The sequence below is a fragment of the Hippocampus comes genome, unplaced genomic scaffold, assembly GCF_001891065.2.
Source record: "Hippocampus comes isolate QL1 unplaced genomic scaffold, H_comes_QL1_v1.1 scaffold186, whole genome shotgun sequence".
Classification (NCBI taxonomy): Eukaryota; Metazoa; Chordata; class Actinopteri; order Syngnathiformes; family Syngnathidae; genus Hippocampus; species Hippocampus comes.
Genome location: NW_017806236.1, coordinates 2,147,476 through 2,166,148, shown reverse-complemented (window position 1 = coordinate 2,166,148; position 18,673 = coordinate 2,147,476). Strand labels below are relative to the sequence as shown.

Below are 18,673 nucleotides of genomic sequence, written 5' to 3'. Positions count from 1 at the left end.
AAGGTCAGATGTTATGCCTGCAGTTCCTAAATTTATTGGTGTATTTGCTGTTTCATGAAGTGGTCAATGCACTCCACATCAAAGCAGCCGGAGAGTTTCCTGATTTGAGGACGCCATTGACTTCAAGCCAAACACGGCGCAGTCGTTTAATGTATGCCCTGAAGTTATAAACTGCAGTGAGCACACACAGTTAAGCGTTTACCTTTCTGATCAGCAATGAAGGTGGTTTAGTGTGTCGGGCTGCCCCCACTGAACCTGCAGCTTGGTTGTGTGACCTGTTTCAAATCTCCTTCTGTGTCTTCAGCCGCTTCCACTCTGGTCATTTCCGCTGTATCCTCCTGACTACCAGTAGTTCAAATTTGTCCTCTGTAGAGGACATTTGTGAACCTAAATATCTCCCACCCAGTGCCTCCAATCGCATTAACTCCTTTTGTTACTCTAAAGAGGACATTCGGTGCTTTCCAATGATACCAAATTTGTAGGGGTTAGAAAAAGTAAGAAAATGGCTTCCCTCAGTGCAAGCACTTTTTATGGGAAGAGGAAAAGTAATACTTTTTATCGACCACATTTTGTCTTGAAATGCTGTTGGCATTTTAATTATAAGACTCTTATGAACACGTTAAAGTGTTGTTTGAGTTGTTTTAAGTGTATTTGAGCCTGTTTAAAAAATGTAGTGGGATTTCAAAAATTTCTTTTGGAGGAGTCCAATTACTTCACATAGATTGGGGAATGTCAAAATAAATGTGATTGGACAACATTTTTTTTCCTGGTAGTCAGGAGGCTATATTAGAACATACTGTACAATGTTAACGTCATCAGTGCTGTTGCATATAGGGGTGACTTGACTCAAGTGGCTCAACTTACAAAATATTAATATTAATATTTGAAGACATGGCTTGATATTTTTTTTGCTCTGTATTGCAAGCAATTTTAAAATTAATTACATTTGTGGTCATCTTAGTGGGGACGATGATTTGAGATACGAGCATGGTGACGGTCTGGAAGAAATTAAATTATTATCTCACATTGATGGAAGTAATGAAAGCCAGGTGAAAACAGAAAAAGACGATTAAGTTCAGTGAAAGTAGAATAAAAAAATAGTCGCAATTACAGAAAAACAGTTGATTCCCTTACTTTTTTTATTATGTTGCTACTGTATGTCTTTATAAAGTACAAGAATGCACAATGCTATTTTTCTTCATTAAAAACACTTTACAATTTTTTTGTGGGGAACTTGAACATAATGCCATTTCAGTCCATTTCCGTGAAGAAATTTTGATTTAAGATACCAGTGAATTTGAGTTGTAAATGTTGTCACAGAACGCCATGATGACCTTGTGGTATCTGTCTTACGCGTCAGTGCGCGCCAATGGCATCGCTGAGGTAGCTGGAGGCGGCTGCATCCTGCAGCAGCATCTTGGTGACATCGTCGAGTTGTCGTCGGTATGCTAGGCGGTAGCGCAGATAAATGTCGTCGCAGTACGTCAGCAGGCGACGTATGTTTGCCGTTACGCCACTGGGGGCACTATCCAGCCTGAAATGTCAGCAAGTATTGACGTCAGAAACACCACGTACGCTAGTGAAGTAGAACTATGACTAAAACAGGAAATAGAAACATGGCAAGGCAGGAAAAGGAACATGACTGAACCAGAAAGTAAAAACATAGCTAGGCAAGCAGCAGAAACTTGACAAGGCAGGAAGTCAAATTATTCCAAGGCATAAAGTTTGGGATATTCGGCTTTAGGGTGAAATTTCAGGATGTGGTGACTCACTTCTTAAAAATGTCCTCAAAGAGGCCAGAGGTCAGTGGGCGGAGTTTCTTCAACTCATCCAAGTAAGTGAAGTCGCCATTAAGGACCGCCTTCTGGTACACAAGCTCCGCCCAGTCCGGACTGTAACCGTATGCCTCTGACAACACCAATACCTCAAATGTGTGACATTAACGTGTTCATCAACATCCCATTTCATTTGACACGTTGAGATCAGGATGGTGCTCACCCACCTGGTAACACCTGGGCAGCGCCATGGCGGCGTCCATCATGTCAGCAGCCTGCAGGTTAACCAAGCGAAGGGCGGAGCCTTGATTGAGGAAGTGCAGCTGAAGCGTAACCAGCTTGGCCAATCGCACACAGCGACTCGCCTGATGCACGCATGCGTCCTGTCATGCACAAATACATAGTCAACATGGCCGTCAGTCAGACAGAAAGTTGCCGAAGGCGAGTTGTGATGACCTTGGAGAAGCTCTCTGCAGCATCCTTGAGCAGAGACAAAACTTTGAGCAGAGAACTTTTGAGCTCCGGAGACAACACTGCTGACGACAAAAAGCACACAAGTCACAACCACGCCCTCTGCAGGACAGACAAATGAACAGTCATCGCATATTCATGTGCACATTATTTATGTAAAACACTCTTAGCAAGAGTACATTGTATGTGCCCCCACTAGTCTAAACACGGTATGATTAATGTTGTATTTGAGGAATAAGAATTAAGCAGATTAATCCATCCACTGTCATCCATCACATGGGGCTGCCATTTTTGCCAACACTGCCCTCTGCTGTCAACCGAAATTGACATTCGACGTGCCCTCAGGTTCATCATGGTCAACATCTCACCCCAGGCCTGAGACTGGATGATCTTGAGCTGCGTCCTGGCGGCCATCTCATGGTTCTCGCCGATCTCGCGCCTCATGCTGAAACACAGCGCCACCATGTTGTGCTTCTCGCTGTCGGCGGGCAGGCAGCGCTTGATGTAGTCCAACAGTGCCGTCTTCAGGCTTGCGCTCTGCGGGGACCGAGCCCAGGTGAGACATCAGCACCAGTGCGTGTTTGTGTATGTGAGTGAGGGGGAGTAAGTGAGAGCGTGAGTGTGTGTCTGCGTAAGTGAAAGTATGTGCCTAAGTGTCAGTGATTGTCTGTGTGTGTGTTCCACCTGTCCTCTGTCCATGTCCATTTTCTTCCTGAGCAGCATCTCAAAGCGGTGGTTCTGATGCAGCAAGTCAAACACGTACGTCATCTCGTTGTATCTGCCAATTCCAGTCAGCACCCGCACCTGAACGCACCATTCCTTACTTCAGTGTCTGCAGTTCATTCAACATCTTGAACGGCAGTCAAAGAATCAGACTTCATTGGTTAATTCAAGGTCTACAGAGACTGTTGGAAACTCCAGCATCTGTGGTGTGTTCAATGTCTAAATATAAGTGGGAGAATCAAACTTCTGATGTTAGTTCAAAGTGTAAAACTGCAGGATGTTAGTAAAAGTGCAGCTTTTAGAAGAAGAGTGACTCACCAAGAGGCCGTAGTGCTCGCCAGGGGCCAAGTAGGCGTGGCTTAAGTGTCTGGCGGCTTGCAGCACTCGGACGATTCCTTCCATGTTGCACATCACGCTGAAGCAGTCATGGGCCACAATGAGCAACTCCACGACTAAACAACAATAAAACATGAATAATGAGGACAGAAGTTCATGTGCCCGTGCAGTGTGTGTAATGGGTGTGAAGATGTGTGTGTACGCTACGCAGATGTACGTGTGCGGGCGAGTGTTAACAGTGAGTACAGCATATAGATGTGCTTGTGTTTCCCATTGTGTATGTGTTCAGTGTGATATGTAGATGAGCGTGTGTGTGCATTAGGTCTGTATAGGATATGTTTTTGGAGATATGTAGCGTGTGTGTGTGTGTGTGTGCGTGTGTGTGTGTGTGTGTGTGTTCCTATCTATGCATGTACTTTGTTTGCATTTGTGTATTAACTGTGAACTGTATGTGTTTGTCATACTGCAGCTGAGCTCCCTGAGTGGTACGGTCTCCAGCTTCTCCAGAACTTTGAGTCCCACCAGGTTAGGATCCTCACACAAAGTGATCAGCTGAATCAGTGACTCCCGACCCTCAGACGGTCGGATCACCTGCCTCTCTTAACACGCACATTCAAAGACACCGTGTTAAAAGTATGTACAGAGAGCCATGCGGGTGTAGTCAATGCATCCGTCCCTTGCTCCCCTCCTACCAGTTTGCATCTGGTGCGCGTGGGCTTTTGTGGCGCGCACCAGAGTGGTTGCCACCAACTCGGCTACGACATCGGCGGAGAAATTCTGAGCTCGGATGAACATTTGAGCGTTCCGGAAGCGTTCGGGATGGTCGCACAGCAGTAGTCTCTCGAGAACACAGCCGGGATCCTCGCTGCTCATCTGACTGAAGGGACACTGCAGCTCCTGTCAACACATGCGCACATACAAATATGCATCACCGAACATGCATAAACGCACATACACAGCGCACACGGACACAACACATACAGGGCCAAGATGAAATATCAAGGCAAGTGGCTTCATGGTGGTGACATTCAAACACATTTCCACATGTACAAGACTAAACAACATCCAAGTGATTGCGTGACGGATGGATGCCACTGGCATCTACCTTCGAGAGCTGGTAAAGGCTAAGGACTTGTTTGCAGTAGTTGTTGCCATGGCAACACCGCTCAGCCATCTTCTGCAACTGGACGGCAATGTCATCTTCAGGAAGAGGAGGAAGCAGGACGAAGGACGACATGCTGCTCACAGACGGAGCTGACAAAACAACCATGCATTTTGATAAGAATCACTTAGCGATGATGCTAACATGCCAAGCGCAGTGAGCAATGTATCCTAACTGGATGAAACTGGACAATGGTCAAAAGATAAAAGTCAGCGACTGACCCTCACGCATCTTCTCACCTGAAACTCCCTCTTTATGGGAAACAACATATGAATGACTACTTCAGGTAGTTGGCTGATTGAAAACTAGTTATGGGTGGTCAACAACTAATGAAAACTAGTTGCAGGTGGTCATTAGCAGAGCGTGACCATGATCAAACTAGTTTCAGACGGTTGTGACCACATGAAAACTAGTTGCAGACAGTAAACAACTCATGAAAGTTGTTGCAGGTTGTCAACAACCGAAACAAGTTGTGATCATGAACTCATGAAAACTAGTTACGGATGGTCAACGACAAACGGAAAAAAGTCGCAGATAGTGTGTTCCTCACAGGCATGTAGGAGCCTCCTGGGTGGCTCGTCAGGCTCGTCCAGCGTTTGGGTTGCGAGTTCTCCGGAGGCCAGGCCTCGGCAACGCAGCAACAGCCAAAGATCAGGATGATAGAGCGAGAAGTATCGACAGGTGCGGCTGACTTCGTAGATGCTTCCTGCGTCCAAGGCGGCATCCAGCAGCAGCGCTAGAGTTTTCTTCTCCGTCGGCTCAAGGAGCGGATCCACTTCCAGATGCTCCTCGGCTGGACCGGGAAGTCCTTCTAGGCTGAGGAGCGTGTCCGTGCGCAGCTCGGGAATGTTGCAGAATGAGAAGTCCTTCATAAGGACGTCGTACGTGTTGACGTCTGGCTGAAGGAGGTTGAAGACGCTCTCTCTCTGGATGGCAGCCACCAGGGAATGCTGTCGGATACGACCCATCCACAGCTTCTTCTCCAGGCTTTCTATCTGCTCCACGGGAGCCGGGTGGCGCAACGATAACCAGTGGGCGGCGACGGCCAGCAGCAGGCAGCCTTCTCTTAGCGCCAGCAGCTCTGACTGAAACTCGGAGCCCGCCGACGAATCGGACGGCGCGGAGTCTGCCTGAGACAGGAAGAAGCGGGAAGCCGAGTCGGGATCCACGCGCTCGTCCTCAAGGTGCTGGTGACACTTCCTCCAAAAGCAGACACGAGTCTCCAGCCGGGACCACTGACGCTTGGAACGCTGAAGCTCCAACTCATGGCTCAGCTTCAAGGTCAGACAAGAAAAGAGTTTAATAAAAACAACACACAGACACATAGGAAGTACAAACATCGTGCAACAGGAAATAGAAATATAGCAAGGGAGGAAGAAGAAACATGACTAAAAAGGAAGTAGAATTATGGCAAGCGGATGTAAAAACATAGTCGTACAATGACATCATTGAGGAAAAGTGGAGTCAAATTCATTTAAACCAGTGTTGTCCTTTTCTGTGTTCAAAAGGAAGCACCTTTTCACCTTTCCTTGACCGAATGATGTCAAGTCAACCAACAAACTTTAAGGGAAGGTGGCATCAAGATTAGGCGATCCCACTTTCCAAAGAGCCCCATGAAGACAGGAAGTAGGAACGTGAGCAGACGGGAAGTGTAAGCATGTGGTCACCACCTGACACATGAGCAGCCGTTGCACGGGAAGTTGTGCCAGCGTAGCTACGCTTCGTGCTTTAGCGTAGTAACCGCCTGCCTGCAGAGCATCTACGATGGCCTGAAACTCCTCCTGCTGGACAGAAGACGAATTACACTGCAACAACTTGGGAGACACGCACACTCCTGAACCCTGCAGGAGTTCACTCAGCTGACTCAGCTTCCTGAAATCTGGACCTACAGACACAAAAATGAAGCTCACACGATGTCCATAGTTTGTGTGATGTGGTGTTGTGTGTTCTCTCACCGCTGTCCTTGCTCATCATGTCGCCGTCCGCCAAGACCTGCAGGAGGCGCCGCAGCTCAAAGTGTGAGCACGTACGCTGACACAAGAGCAAGAGCAAAAACCATGCCTCACTACACAACCACTGCAGCGGCACACCACCGGGCGGCGTCTCGCCGCTGATGCTCAGCTGAACAACAGAACAAAAAGAAGAATATAATCATGAGGTGTGGTGAAGATGAGTGAGGAGGATGAAGCGTGATGAAGATCTAAGCGATGACCAAATGTGATACACACAAAGCGTAATGAAGATAGAGAGTGATGAAGAGTGCTAAGGATGACGATGATGAAGGTGGGGCATGCTTCTATCGTGTGTGCATGCCATGTGTTGTTTACTTACATTGGTGATGCTGGTGTGGAAGTTTTGGAGTTTGATTTTGGCTTTGTTGAAGTTCTTGTGGTCGGAGCAGAGCAGGAACATGCTGAGCACGTCCAATAGGGGGCAGTCCTTCCGGTGAAACAACAAAAACAACAAGAGGATCATAAAGACCTGACACTAAAGAAATAGCAAGCAGAGAGTCACGATTGACAAAAGTCAAGTGCACTCATACGTGAACACACACAAGCACTTAAAAACGCACATACACAAACGCATAATTAAGCAACGATAAGGCTGTAAGACAGTGGTGGTGTTCACCCTCATGAAGAGCTGAAATCCCCGCAAAAGGGTTTGGGGTCCAAGCAAGCCCCGGCCCAGGAAGGTCCTCCAGATGATTGACAAGTGGTGCAGGGTCCATGGCTGTGGCTGGGGGGAGGCAGACAGACTGGCGGCGACTTTCTGGGCGGTGATGTCATCGATGACGGTGAGAAGCCACACGCACAGACAGGACACAAGCTCCGCCTCCTGTCAATCAGGGCACATTGAGCGATGTGGCTAACACGAGCGGTGTGTGGGAGGCGGGGCTGAGGTCACCTGTTGACAGGCAGCGAACACGGCCAATGAGGGGCAGCGATGCTTCAATGCCTCCTGCAGCAGGTACCTGCTCGGCTGCGCCTCCTCCTGGCTCCGCAACAATACCCGGAAGAGGTCTTGGGGGGTCGGAGGGCCCACCGAAGACCCTCCAGTGAACAACTGCAGCTCACCAAACGCCATATGAAGGTGGTCCTGGAGGGCGGGGCTAAAGTGGAAGAGCAGGGAGCCCACCTAGCCACACAGGAAGGAGACTCGTGATGAGACAAGAAGTAGACTGTGCCAAGATGGGATGTTGAAACTTGAACAGACTGAAGTAGGCATTGACGAGCCAAGAAGTATAACAATTTTTGGGTCACCTGCTGTGAAGTGAAGTGATGTAATTGTACGAACAACAGGAAGTTGAGGAAATGCCCGTCACGCGCACAGTGGGCAGGATAAACCCAGCTGAGAGGAAGACCATGAAGACGACAAAACTCCACCGGCAAAGACCAATCCTGAGCAGCCTCCCACGAACTCCTGGTAACACAAAACTAGCGTGATGACGATGATTATGATGAAGATGACCTTGACAAATAAATGATGATGTCGGTGATGAAGATGCTCACCTGTTGACATTTTTGGCTTCCAGGCTATGAATCACTGCAGCTTCCAGGAAGTCAATCAGCTCCTCTGCTGCTCCTGGCTCCGCCTCCACCATCTTGACGCCTTTAGACACTGACAACATGGTATAAATGTATACACGCTGTGTGTGTGAGCGTGTGCACATGTGGGTACTGTGTGTGTGTCTATATACTATGTGCTGATTTTGTGTGTGTGTGTGTGTGTGTGTGAGTGCATTTACCCAGAGTGTGCAGAGTCTGTGTGTGTCCACAGCGCGTGTGGTTGAGTTTCCAGTGGGTCCAGATGATGTTGAGGACCTTAACGTCAACCCTGATTTGAAGGCTACTGAGGCCAAGAAGCTCGCAGAAACAAACTGCCGCCGACACCACCGGCAGCAAATTGAAACTCTGCACCGCCAAAATGTGTACCTGCTGCTGGGCCTGCTGCAAACTAATACGTACGTACACACAAACACCAGATCAAAGACCGATCTCTTCAGTGACTGTGCGCGCGTGCGGTTCAGTTCTCACGTTTGGCCGACGTCTTGGCAGCCAATCATCTGCTGCAGCAGGAAGGTGGCAAAGGCGAAGGACGGTCGGCCATTTTGTAGATAATACAGGAAGTCCAGCCGCTCTACCAGGGCGAAGGAGTCCACCAGATGCGGGCTGGAGAAGTGAGGCAGCTCTGTTGTTTCTACGACAATGAAGGCAGACAGAAAGTCAGCTGGTAGATGTGTGATTGGGAACTGTACGTACCAGTCAACGCACCGGCAGAGTTTAGTGAGTTTCCCGTCTGCCAGCCGAACAGTCGGCATGGGTCGAGAGGATGCAGCGCCTGCAATGAACACACACAGGTGAAGAACCCCAAACATGGGATTTTTTTTTTCTTTGATGACAATATAGATATAATGTGCAAACAAAATGGCAATTTGTGGCCACAAATACAAATTTTCCTATGACCAATAGCTTCTCTTGACAAACTCAAAGTAAGGCCGAGATGTGATTCTGTGTGGCCGTATTCTTTTTTTACATTTAAATATAAGCCTGATTTAACTTCTACTTGTACATTTTCCTTTTTAAGGCATGATTCCACTGTACCGTAGTTATTTATTCAAAGCATAATTTAGTCTTGTCTTAATATAGTTTTTATTTATTTATTTTCCAATTTTGTATCCTTAAACATCAATTTGGAGCTGCACCCCAATTTTGTTTTGTCTGCAGCATATCGTAACAACATTATTAATTTGCATTTTGTGTGCACATAATAAAACTTCTTTATTTCCCTGACCGACCTGCAGAAGGTGGTACACAGATACATCCGTGAAGGGGCCGGGCCCTCGCGCTCCTGCCGGGAACAGCGCCGCCTTCAGTTTGGGATACGCCGTCAGTGCCATCTTCATCAGCTGTGGGTCCACGGAGAACTCCGCCCGGGACTGACTTTCACGCTGGGCCACCACCTCTCAAACAGGAAGGAGAACACAACTCTGTCGAAGGGGTTGAGGTCAGGGCCAAAGTGGTATATGACAGTGTGGAAGTGGTCCAAAAAGTCAAATTTAAAGCGACAGAAAAGGGGTCTGTGTTGGTGTAAAAGGGGTATGTATCACTTAGTGTGAAAGGGATACAATAAATCAGTGTGAAGTTGCAGATTAGAATAAACAAAAACCTTTTCATTGCAGTACACAGAATTGGAAAAGGGTATAAGTATGAAAGGTGTACAAGTCATTGTAATAGTCAGTGTGAGAGTACAGTAGAAGTGAAAGAATGTGAAATGTATATGCGTCATCGTGAAAGGAGGTCGCGGGCACCAAGCTGACCTGGTCGATGCCCCCGGGGGCGAACATGATAGTGGCAAGGGCGAGGAGACTGTGACCCTCCAGGAGAAGGGAGCCGAGGGATGGGGGACTTCCTGGTAAGAGAAGCTGAGCGCACGTCAGACTGGCCTGGTGGACCAATGTTGGGTCTGAAGGATAAACAGGAAGTTGAAGAAGAGAAAGAGTCTTTATAGGGTTCTCTGTGCTACATACTGCCACAAAATGGTCGCATTTTGCCCCTAAAATTTGACACAGGTGCAAGCCAATTTTTGATCTGCTAGCAAACGCCCGACTTGAAAATTTTCAGATTTTTAAAAATGTTTATTACATATTTATTGTTTGCTGACAAGCTTCACTTCAGCCCAGTGGTGAGGCGGCAAATGACTATGACTGATCACAACTGGTTGATGACATTTTGCCTCTCATCTGAGCAGGCTTCTTCATTCATGCAACAGACTAAATTAGGACTGCACCAGCCTGAGCCTCTGGCAAGATTTAAAGTTACGGCCATGGTCACGGAATTAAATTCATAGCTCGAGGTACCACGGTCTGTGTGGGGGTCCCACCTGTTATGTTACTGGTGACTTCCTGCATTTTAACCATCATATCTGACCAGGGCTGTGAGTGAGTCGGGCCTCCATTCGACAGCACAGGACAGTTCCTGGGAGTCAACCTGCCCACAAACAACATGCTTTACTTCCTCTTATATGACAAATACAGTACCTACCCACCTTATTCAACACACTTGAAATGTTTTAGATCAGGGGTGCTTAAACCTTTGTGAGCAAAGATCAACTTTTCAAGTTAAAAAAAAAAAAGTATCAATCCGGATTTATTAAGGGGAAAAAAAATCCAAACGTTTCTAGCCCAAAGTGAAAAAGTAATTGTCCCCTATGCCTAGTAAGTGTATGAAGTGAAATCAAGTTGCTGATTAGTCATTTACATTGCTGTGGAGAAATTTTAGTGACAATCTAATCCTCAGAATTATTTGAACTCAGTCAGATTGGAGGGTTTTCTAGTATGAACTGCCAATTAGGTCTGAAATGTGGCATGCGCACCTGTAGTGCTCTAGGTAGGCGTAGAGGAGGAATTGCAGTTGCCGCTCCAGACACCAATTGATGACCCGTGAGTGGATGTCCAAACCGAGATGCCGAGGGATGGGCAGTGGCGACGACGACATTAGACAGCTACATTGAGCCACACGCCACAAAAGTTGATCCAAGTCGGATAGCTCGTCGGGGATGAATATGCCCTGCCTGCGAGATAAATATATGATAGTGTGACACTGGTACAAAAATGTCAGTGCATAAGAGGTGGAAGTCAATATGAAATGGTATATGTCAGTGTGAAAGCGGTACAAGTTAGCAGGAAAGGAGCAGAAGTGAGTACAGAAGGCCTATATGCTACTGTTGAGGGGCGATATGTCAATTTGAAATGGATTAAAAAAACTGCATGAAAAGATTGAAACAAATAAAAAAGGAGTATATTTCAAATAGCACGAACAACACAGCGTGTATGGCCGCATGACAGTGGTAAACACGTGTCTCACCTGGCGAGCATGTCCAGGATTTTCTCCCTGAGGAAGCGGCTGCTCCGCGTGTTGCCGTTGACCACTTCTGCTGTCAACTTTGGCCACTGGGTGGCATCAGAAGCTTCAATGCTCTCCACCCAAGCCTCCAAGGCAACGTGGTTGTGGAATGAGGTCATGTGACTCCACAGCACTGCACTGTCACACCAGCTCAACTCTAAACATCATATCAGGGATGTAGATTCAGTTTCTACACAAACAATCGACTGGTTGCCAGTCCATGTCAGGGGACATACAGACAAAAAGACATTCGTAACTCTGGACAGTGTAGAGTCTTCAATTAAGCTAACACGCGGAGAGAAGAGCTGGAGCGCAGTGTCGAACCTGAACCTGTAAACTGTGGGTCAGTCGTTTTAACGAGTTCACCGTGCTGGCCCATTAGGAATACTTTCCAGCCAATCCAACAAATGTTTACCTACCGTCACGCTGATGTCTGGACAACAAGATGGCTGTCCTGCTGCTCTGCTCCCAGTTCTTCACCCAATCCAGCCTCACTTCCTGCCAAAGCCCCGCCTCTTCCTGCTCACACATTTCCTGACCCAGGGCTATCTTCAGGAGATCTCCACTTGCTAGTGCCTCCTCGTGCAGAAGCAGCTGTAGCAGCCTTGATGATTGACAGGTGATGTCACATTACCACAGTGTCTGCAGCGGGCGACCACTCAATTGTGAGATTGTTCACCTGCTATCCGAGGTGCTGTCTGCATACTGGCGAGGCGGGAGGGACGCCAGTTGTGCCACTTCTTTCATGAACGCCAAGCTGCGTAGCTCCTCCTCGGAAAAATGATGCCGTCTGCGTAGCTCCTCCCCCTGAGGAAGTGGCCAATCACAGATGCAGATGAATTGAGGTACTTACCATGGGGAGGGAATCAGAAAAAAAATGACCACATGATGACATGACAGATGAGCACGAAATGAACACGTAATGTCAAGCTTGATGACTGACTCGGGTACGAGTCACTATAAAGTGTGTACAAGTCAAAGGGATTACTTGAAACGATACAGGGGGTACAAAGCAGTGTCAATGGGTAAATAGTCATTGTAAAAGAAGTATAAGTGAGTTTGAAAGGGGTGTAATACTCTGTAAAGAGGATACAAGTGTGAAAGGGGTACACGACAGTGTTGAGGGGCTGCAAGTTAGTGTGAAAGAACACAGGTCAATGTGAAAGGAATGCAAGCCAGTGTAACAGGTGTGAAGGTTAGTGTGAACGGGTGGATGAAAATGTGAAAGGGCTATAAGTCAGCATGAAATGGCGACATGTCAATTTTGAAAAAGGTATCAGACAGTGTAGAGGTAAAACTCAGCGTGAAGGGGTACAAATAAGTGTGAACGGGGTTCATGTTAGCACATAACGCATAAGTAGACAACTGACCACAAAGTCCCTGAGGTCCCTGTCGTGTGTGTAGATGCAGATGCGATGCAGTTCCTTCTTCACATTGAAACCCTGAAAAAACAAAATGACCGTCGTTGGAGGCGGACCCAAAACAGACTTCCTGTTCAGACACCCACCATGTTGGTGAGGAGAGCGATGGCGGTCGGCAGGTCTCGTCCCTCCAGACAGGAAAAGACCAGACGCAAGCCTGTTGCCCTCAGGGCCGGAAGACGCCCCTCTGGAAGACCCCGCCGCCTAAACACCGCCTGGGCTCTGGGGATCTGATTGGTCAGGATGGACACACGGACTACTTCCTGTAAAAGGGCAGTGTGAAAGTCTTATGTCAGTGTGAAATGGGTATGTGTTCACGTATTGATAAATGGAAAAAGGTTATAACCCCATGAGAAGGGGGTACATCTCAGTGTGAGAGGAATATAAATAATTGTAAAGAGGGAAAAGATCAATGTGAAAGGTGTATAAACCTGCGTGGACAGGATATGTCAGTTTGAACAGAGTCATAATCAGTGTGAAAGAGGTACAAATCTGGTATTAATTAATAAGTGGTATTAATTAGTGTGAAAGGGGCATATGTTGGTGTGAAAGGGGCATAAGTTAGTGTGAAATGAGTATAAATTCATAGGGTATTAATCAACGTGAATGAGGCATATACCGGTGTGAAAGTGTTATAAGTCAGGATGAAAGGAGCATATGTTGGTGTGAAAGTGATATGTCAGTATGAAAAGGGTATGTCGGCGTGAAAGGGGTATAAGTCAGTGTGAAAGCTGTTTATGTCAGTGTGAAAGGGGCATGGATCCATATGAAAGGGGTATAAATGCATGTAAAAGGGGTCATTATCAGGACATATGGGTGTGAAAGAGGTATAAGTAGTGTGAAAGAGTAAAACGTGTAAAAGTCCTCCATGCCAGTGTGAAAGGCATATAAGTTAATGTGAAAGTGTATGTATCCATATGAAATGGATATAAATCTGGCTGAAAGTCCAACATGCCAAAGCGAAAAGCATTTCTAAGGGGTATAAAAAGTGTGAAAGGGGTATATGTCAAATGTGATACACATTTCTCAGTTGATTAAAAAAAAAAAAACCACAGCAAATGAGGTGTCACCTCTGTGGGAAGTCCATCCCACTCGTCTTCCTCGTCCACCACAGGTGCTTGTTCTTTGTGGTCTTTGGTGCCCTCTGCAGGCCACGGATATTTCTTCATGAAAGTTCTGAGCCCCGTCAGGTATTCGTTCAGAATGTCCACGCAGCAGCGCACGTCTTCATCCTCGTCTGCACAAAGCACACACAACACACTCAGTGCTGATGTGAATGTAGCATCGGGCTAGCTGTGCGCGCAGGGCGTCTTACAGCTCATGTGCATTAGCATGTAGCGTATCTGCGTGTTGACGAAGCTCAGCGTGATGTTGAGAAGCTGTTCCGAGAACTGACGGCTCTGAGCGTCGTTGCTCGATTCCCGGATGGCAGCGCACAGCAGGTCCAAGGCGGGACACAAAGTCTTGACGCCTGTCGGGTTGGAAACACACAAATTACAGAGGGTTGGAAAACAGACTTTTAAAAAAAAAAAATTGGTTATTTGGGTGGCAGTATTCTGTGGGTCTTGAATGAGCGACCAAAATGGCCGCCAATATTATCATAATTTCATGATCATTGTGGGACTAATATAGGATATCTTGTATTAATATGGGGAACTCTTTCTTAAAAATGGCTGGCTATCAATAAGTTGAAGGTCATTTGAGCAAATACGTTATGTCAGAAGTGTGGCTCATTGACAGTTGGGTCGTACGTTGTGTGAAGCTGGTTGTGCTGTGCGTCTTCAGAATGTCTTCTTTGCTCTTCAGGTAGAAATCCACCGTATCCAGTTGCCGGTTCTTAACTCCTGCCTACACAATAACGACAACACACAAGATTGGGCGACAAGCGTGCAAGATGAACGACGCGAGCACCGACTTCTACCTTCAGGGAGTGGATGGGGATGGAACAGCGCTCCCATGTGTTGAGGTGACAAAGCGCGTCCACGGTTGCCGCACTGCCAAACATCATCAAACTACTCAGGAGTTCCTGTTGTGACATCGAGAACAAAACCTGGAACATTCCCGACTCTGCGGAAGACAACGGAAAAGCGGAATTCATACATTCCAAAGCTTTTATTCCACATCCTTGATGTCCATCTTCGGGTCTAGCACACAACAGTAAATATTCTCTGATTTCTGTAGTCCTCCATTGAAGCAGACTGATCATATTTGTGTTTTTTGTTTTTTTTTTCTCCCAAAAGAAGCCATTTGCAAACATTTGCAACATCTGCTTTTACTTTTGGAAAACAATAATCAACATTTTGGCTGATTTTCTAACAAAGGTTAGGGACCAAATCTGTGACAAACAATAATTAATTCACAATTTTTTGTGAATTAATTGCGTCAATTTTGGAGGACGGGGGATTTAAAAAAATGTTTTTCAATCAGATTTACTGTTCAATTGACTAAATAATCCACAGGTAATTCGATTATAAAAATAACTGTTAGTTGCAGTGCTAATTTTGATAGACTCACTCTTGAGAAGCACCGCGTGATGTTTCTTTCCACAAAATTCCACTGTCGCTGCCGGGCCTTCCACCTGGTGGTAGCTCACATTCCCAGTTACAAAATCCCACAGGACAGCGGTAGTCTGCGTGTTTCCGGGACACGCAAACACCAACATAGCAGAGAGGTCACAGACGGACAGCAGAGATGGGACGGACGACTCCGGCACGGCGAAGGTGATGTTGGCGCCCCCTAGAGGGACCTTGCTGCGCGCCGGGGGAGCGGCTTGGCTGGACCCGTGGCGGGGGAGTGACAAAGACCAGGAGGTGGCGAGCGGTCGGAACGATGATGACATGGAAGACTCCTGGGCTGCGTTGTACATGGATGCCAGACGAAAGCTCCAAGACCTACATCGAACGTGAGAAATCAAACATCCATTTTCAAAAGTGTTTATCCTCATTCGAGCCATGGGCGAGCCAGGGTCTACCCCAGCAGAGGTTGGGCAGGTTTTGGGGTACATCCTAGACCAGAGATGGGACAGACTGGTCACCAATCATGCAGATCAGAAACGAACATGGTAACTCCACACAGGAAGGCAAGAGCACAGAACAGTACCCAGAAACTTCCAACTGTGAGGCCGATGTGCTGACCACTAGGCCACTGTGCTACTGTGCAGAACTATAATAATCAATAAGAGCAGAAGGTCACCTGTCGGCATTGAAGTCGAGTCCCAGCGCGGCCAGGCTGCAGCTGGCACTTGTCACTTTGTCCTCATCGATCGGTCGTTGAGGTCGCAGGGGTGGGCCGGTGGGCTTGGCCTGACACAGCAGGTGATCAGGGTTCCTCCTGGAAGAAATTGATGATGGTGAGTGACATATTATTAGCAGAAATGAATAAAAATAATGTAATCAAAAATACCAGATCTGTCAAAAAGTAAATCAAGACACACAAATAACATTCAAATATGATTAAATAATAATGTATTAAAAATGAACATATAAAATAACACCTGAAATAGAAAATAAAACATGACTATAACTTCATTTAACTTAAATCTACATATGTGAAAATATGAAATATGAAAACATAACAGGCATGGATAATCACATAACATTAAAAAGTAGAGAAAGAAAGAGACAAAGAAAGAGGATGATGATGACGAAGATTAACCTGAAGTAGTCGTCGAGGTCGATAGCGGCGGCGGCGTTGTTGTGCGTGACGATGACGGCCGTGCTCATGTCGGCCGACACCTCCAGGAGACGCAATCGTGACCACAAAGCAGCCGGCTGTGTCTCATCTGTCAGACCGGCGCTCACAAAGGCGGGAACGTCCACGGAGGCCAAGAGGACGCCATTGGTCACATCGTACATGGCTGACGCAGTTAAGGTTCAAAACTAATTAATTCCATTTCTCAGCAATGTACGTGCACTGAGGATACAGATCAGCCCGCTCTCGCTGAAGGTGAAGGCGACATCTTGACGCACGCAGCACTGGACCGCAGCCGAAGCGCCGCCGTCCGCCGGGCCGAGGCGGGTGCAGCTCAGAGCCCGTGCTGCTTCCTGCGCAGGCGACCACTCCAGCCGCAGCAGCCAGACGCCATCCAATAGCATTTGGCAGTGACCCGATGTGAACGACAGCACATGTGCCACCTGCGGGCTACGCCCACCTGAAGACACATTCGGTAACACTTAAAGCATTCGCATGAATGCTCCACTTTGGAACTTCATTCACACACCGACAAGGTCTGTTTACTCTAAGTTTTTTCATTGCTACATTGAGTACGAGAGCTGTGCATGAATTGGCGGTGACTCAAATACAGAAAAGAATTGGCCATTAAAATCGAATGCCAAATCTACATTTTCAGGTCCGATCCAGTCAATCAGATCTGTTTAGTTGAATGAACAGTCTTCAGTGGAACTCAATTTCTTCGATAGTAACCTGGACCAACCTGAGTACGCATGCTGCTCCTGCAGGAGGCACTGTGCAGGACACTCGCCAATGAGGCGCACAGAGAGCGCAGTTCCCTTCTCAGCATCCACCTCCAACATCCTCACCTCGCAGCTGGAGCCCACGGCCAGCAGGCGCGTGGCTCTGCCTTCTCTGGGGCAACCATTCACAGCCTCCTCCCAGGTAAAGCTAGGGGAAGAAATAATATGTCATTAGAGTAATCCCTCGCCACTTCATGCTTCATGGTTTGCGGTTTCTGTGCCAAAATACTGGATTCATTAAAAAAAAAAACCTGAACAAAAATGAAAGAAAAATACAGCCATATCGGCAGCCGTATTGGGGAAAGACATACGCATACAGAAAAATGCCTGGGGGTGGGGGGTAACTCCTACCTCGCGGTTTTCACCTCTCGTGGGGGGGTTTCTGTTTCAAGTTTTTACCGCGAAAAACGAGGGATTGCGGTCTACACAATTCGCATGATTCAGACCAAATGTCCCGTGGTCTACTTTTCGACATTTATGTTCTGCTTTTCACTAAACGCATATTTGTGTCGTTATCGTATAATTAAAGATATGGAATTTTGCCCATATCGTCCAGCCCTAGTCTATATTACTACAAACCCAATTCTAATAAAGTTGGGACGTTGTGTTCCACAAAAATCATAACAGAATCAGACGACTTGCCTCTTTTGCAGAACTGTGCAAGTAAGAGAGATAACAGGCGCCGAGGTGGACTTAAACATCAATTTTTGTGAATCGAGTTGCGTTTTAGTAATTATTGCGATCCACGTAAACGAAGTGGACTCACTCCTGGTAGCTTCCGTCCAGCTTCACCCGAGCTGCCTCCTCGTCGGCCGGGTCCCATAACACCAGCGTCCCGTCGAGCTTCAGGCAGCCGAGCAAAACGCCGTCACCGGGTGCGAGCTGAGCCTTGCGGACATCGCCCACCTCCCGCCAGTGCTGCTTGCTTGGCAGGAGAGCCACCTCGAGGGCGGAGGCGAAAGAGCTCTCCACCATCTCGTCCCCAGGGCGACGTCTACTTTTTAGACAGCATGCAGTTACTCACAAGAAAGCATCCAATGCAACCACAAACACGAGACATTTTGTAAACATTACAGCTGTTCGGGACTGTCGGTCACGTGACACGTCACAACCATCAGCTGAAAGCGTCTGACCAATGAGAAGATAGACGGAAAGAACTACTTAATCAATCAACGATGCCGGTTTATGGTCATTTTATGAGTGGACTCCAATTTACGATTCTGTGGTTTGTGTGTTAGTCACGTTAGTAAACAAAATCAAGTCACGTGTATTTACTATCCCCAGTATTACTTTTGGTGACAAATTAGTTATAAATTCATAAGACAGAAAAAGTTTGCTTGTGTTGAATTAACACTGCTCGCAGCCAACAAAACAATTATTGTTATTTTAATAAAACAAAAATATAGTGTAT

The 18,673-nt window shown here is 47.0% G+C and overlaps 1 protein-coding gene across 2 annotated transcripts; it reads right to left on the bottom strand.

Annotated features, from left to right (window-relative positions):
• Positions 1-1,121: 1,121 nt before the first annotated feature.
• On the bottom strand, positions 1,122-18,382 carry spg11 (SPG11 vesicle trafficking associated, spatacsin). Of its 2 annotated transcripts, none has more exons than XM_019857216.1 (40): positions 18,029-18,382; positions 17,223-17,410; positions 16,713-16,940; positions 16,445-16,646; positions 15,983-16,120; positions 15,305-15,681; positions 14,712-14,857; positions 14,542-14,638; positions 14,106-14,261; positions 13,861-14,027; positions 12,877-13,053; positions 12,740-12,811; positions 12,049-12,176; positions 11,789-11,973; positions 11,331-11,526; positions 10,840-11,037; positions 10,348-10,454; positions 9,785-9,930; positions 9,263-9,427; positions 8,739-8,805; positions 8,502-8,664; positions 8,213-8,421; positions 7,977-8,085; positions 7,728-7,887; positions 7,372-7,602; positions 7,096-7,302; positions 6,799-6,906; positions 6,423-6,588; positions 6,138-6,352; positions 5,018-5,741; positions 4,411-4,559; positions 3,998-4,202; positions 3,770-3,904; positions 3,288-3,421; positions 2,931-3,050; positions 2,615-2,783; positions 2,232-2,311; positions 2,003-2,158; positions 1,773-1,924; positions 1,122-1,534 (listed from the first exon to the last, which is right to left on the bottom strand). In XM_019857216.1, the coding sequence occupies exons 1-40, from the start codon at positions 18,235-18,237 to the stop codon at positions 1,357-1,359; spliced, it is 7,119 nt and encodes a 2,372-aa protein (XP_019712775.1). In that variant the 5' UTR covers positions 18,238-18,382; the 3' UTR covers positions 1,122-1,356. The 2 variants fall into 2 exon arrangements, with proteins under 2 accessions (XP_019712775.1, XP_019712776.1); XM_019857217.1 differs by having other exon boundaries at positions 2,232-2,308.
• Between the last annotated feature and the right edge of the window lie 291 nt (positions 18,383-18,673).

Excerpts from the sequence above, each read along its gene's own strand:
- spg11 (XM_019857216.1), bottom strand. The coding sequence starts at position 18,237 with ATGGTGGAGAGCTCTTTCGCCTCCGCCCTCGAGGTGGCTCTCCTGCCA. Across the intron at positions 17,411-18,028 it reads CTGGACGGAAGCTACCAGGA|CTTTACCTGGGAGGAGGCTG; the intron begins GTGAGTCCACTT and ends TTCTTCCCCTAG. Across the intron at positions 14,858-15,304 it reads TCACGCGGTGCTTCTCAAGA|AGTCGGGAATGTTCCAGGTT; the intron begins GTGAGTCTATCA and ends TGTCTTCCGCAG.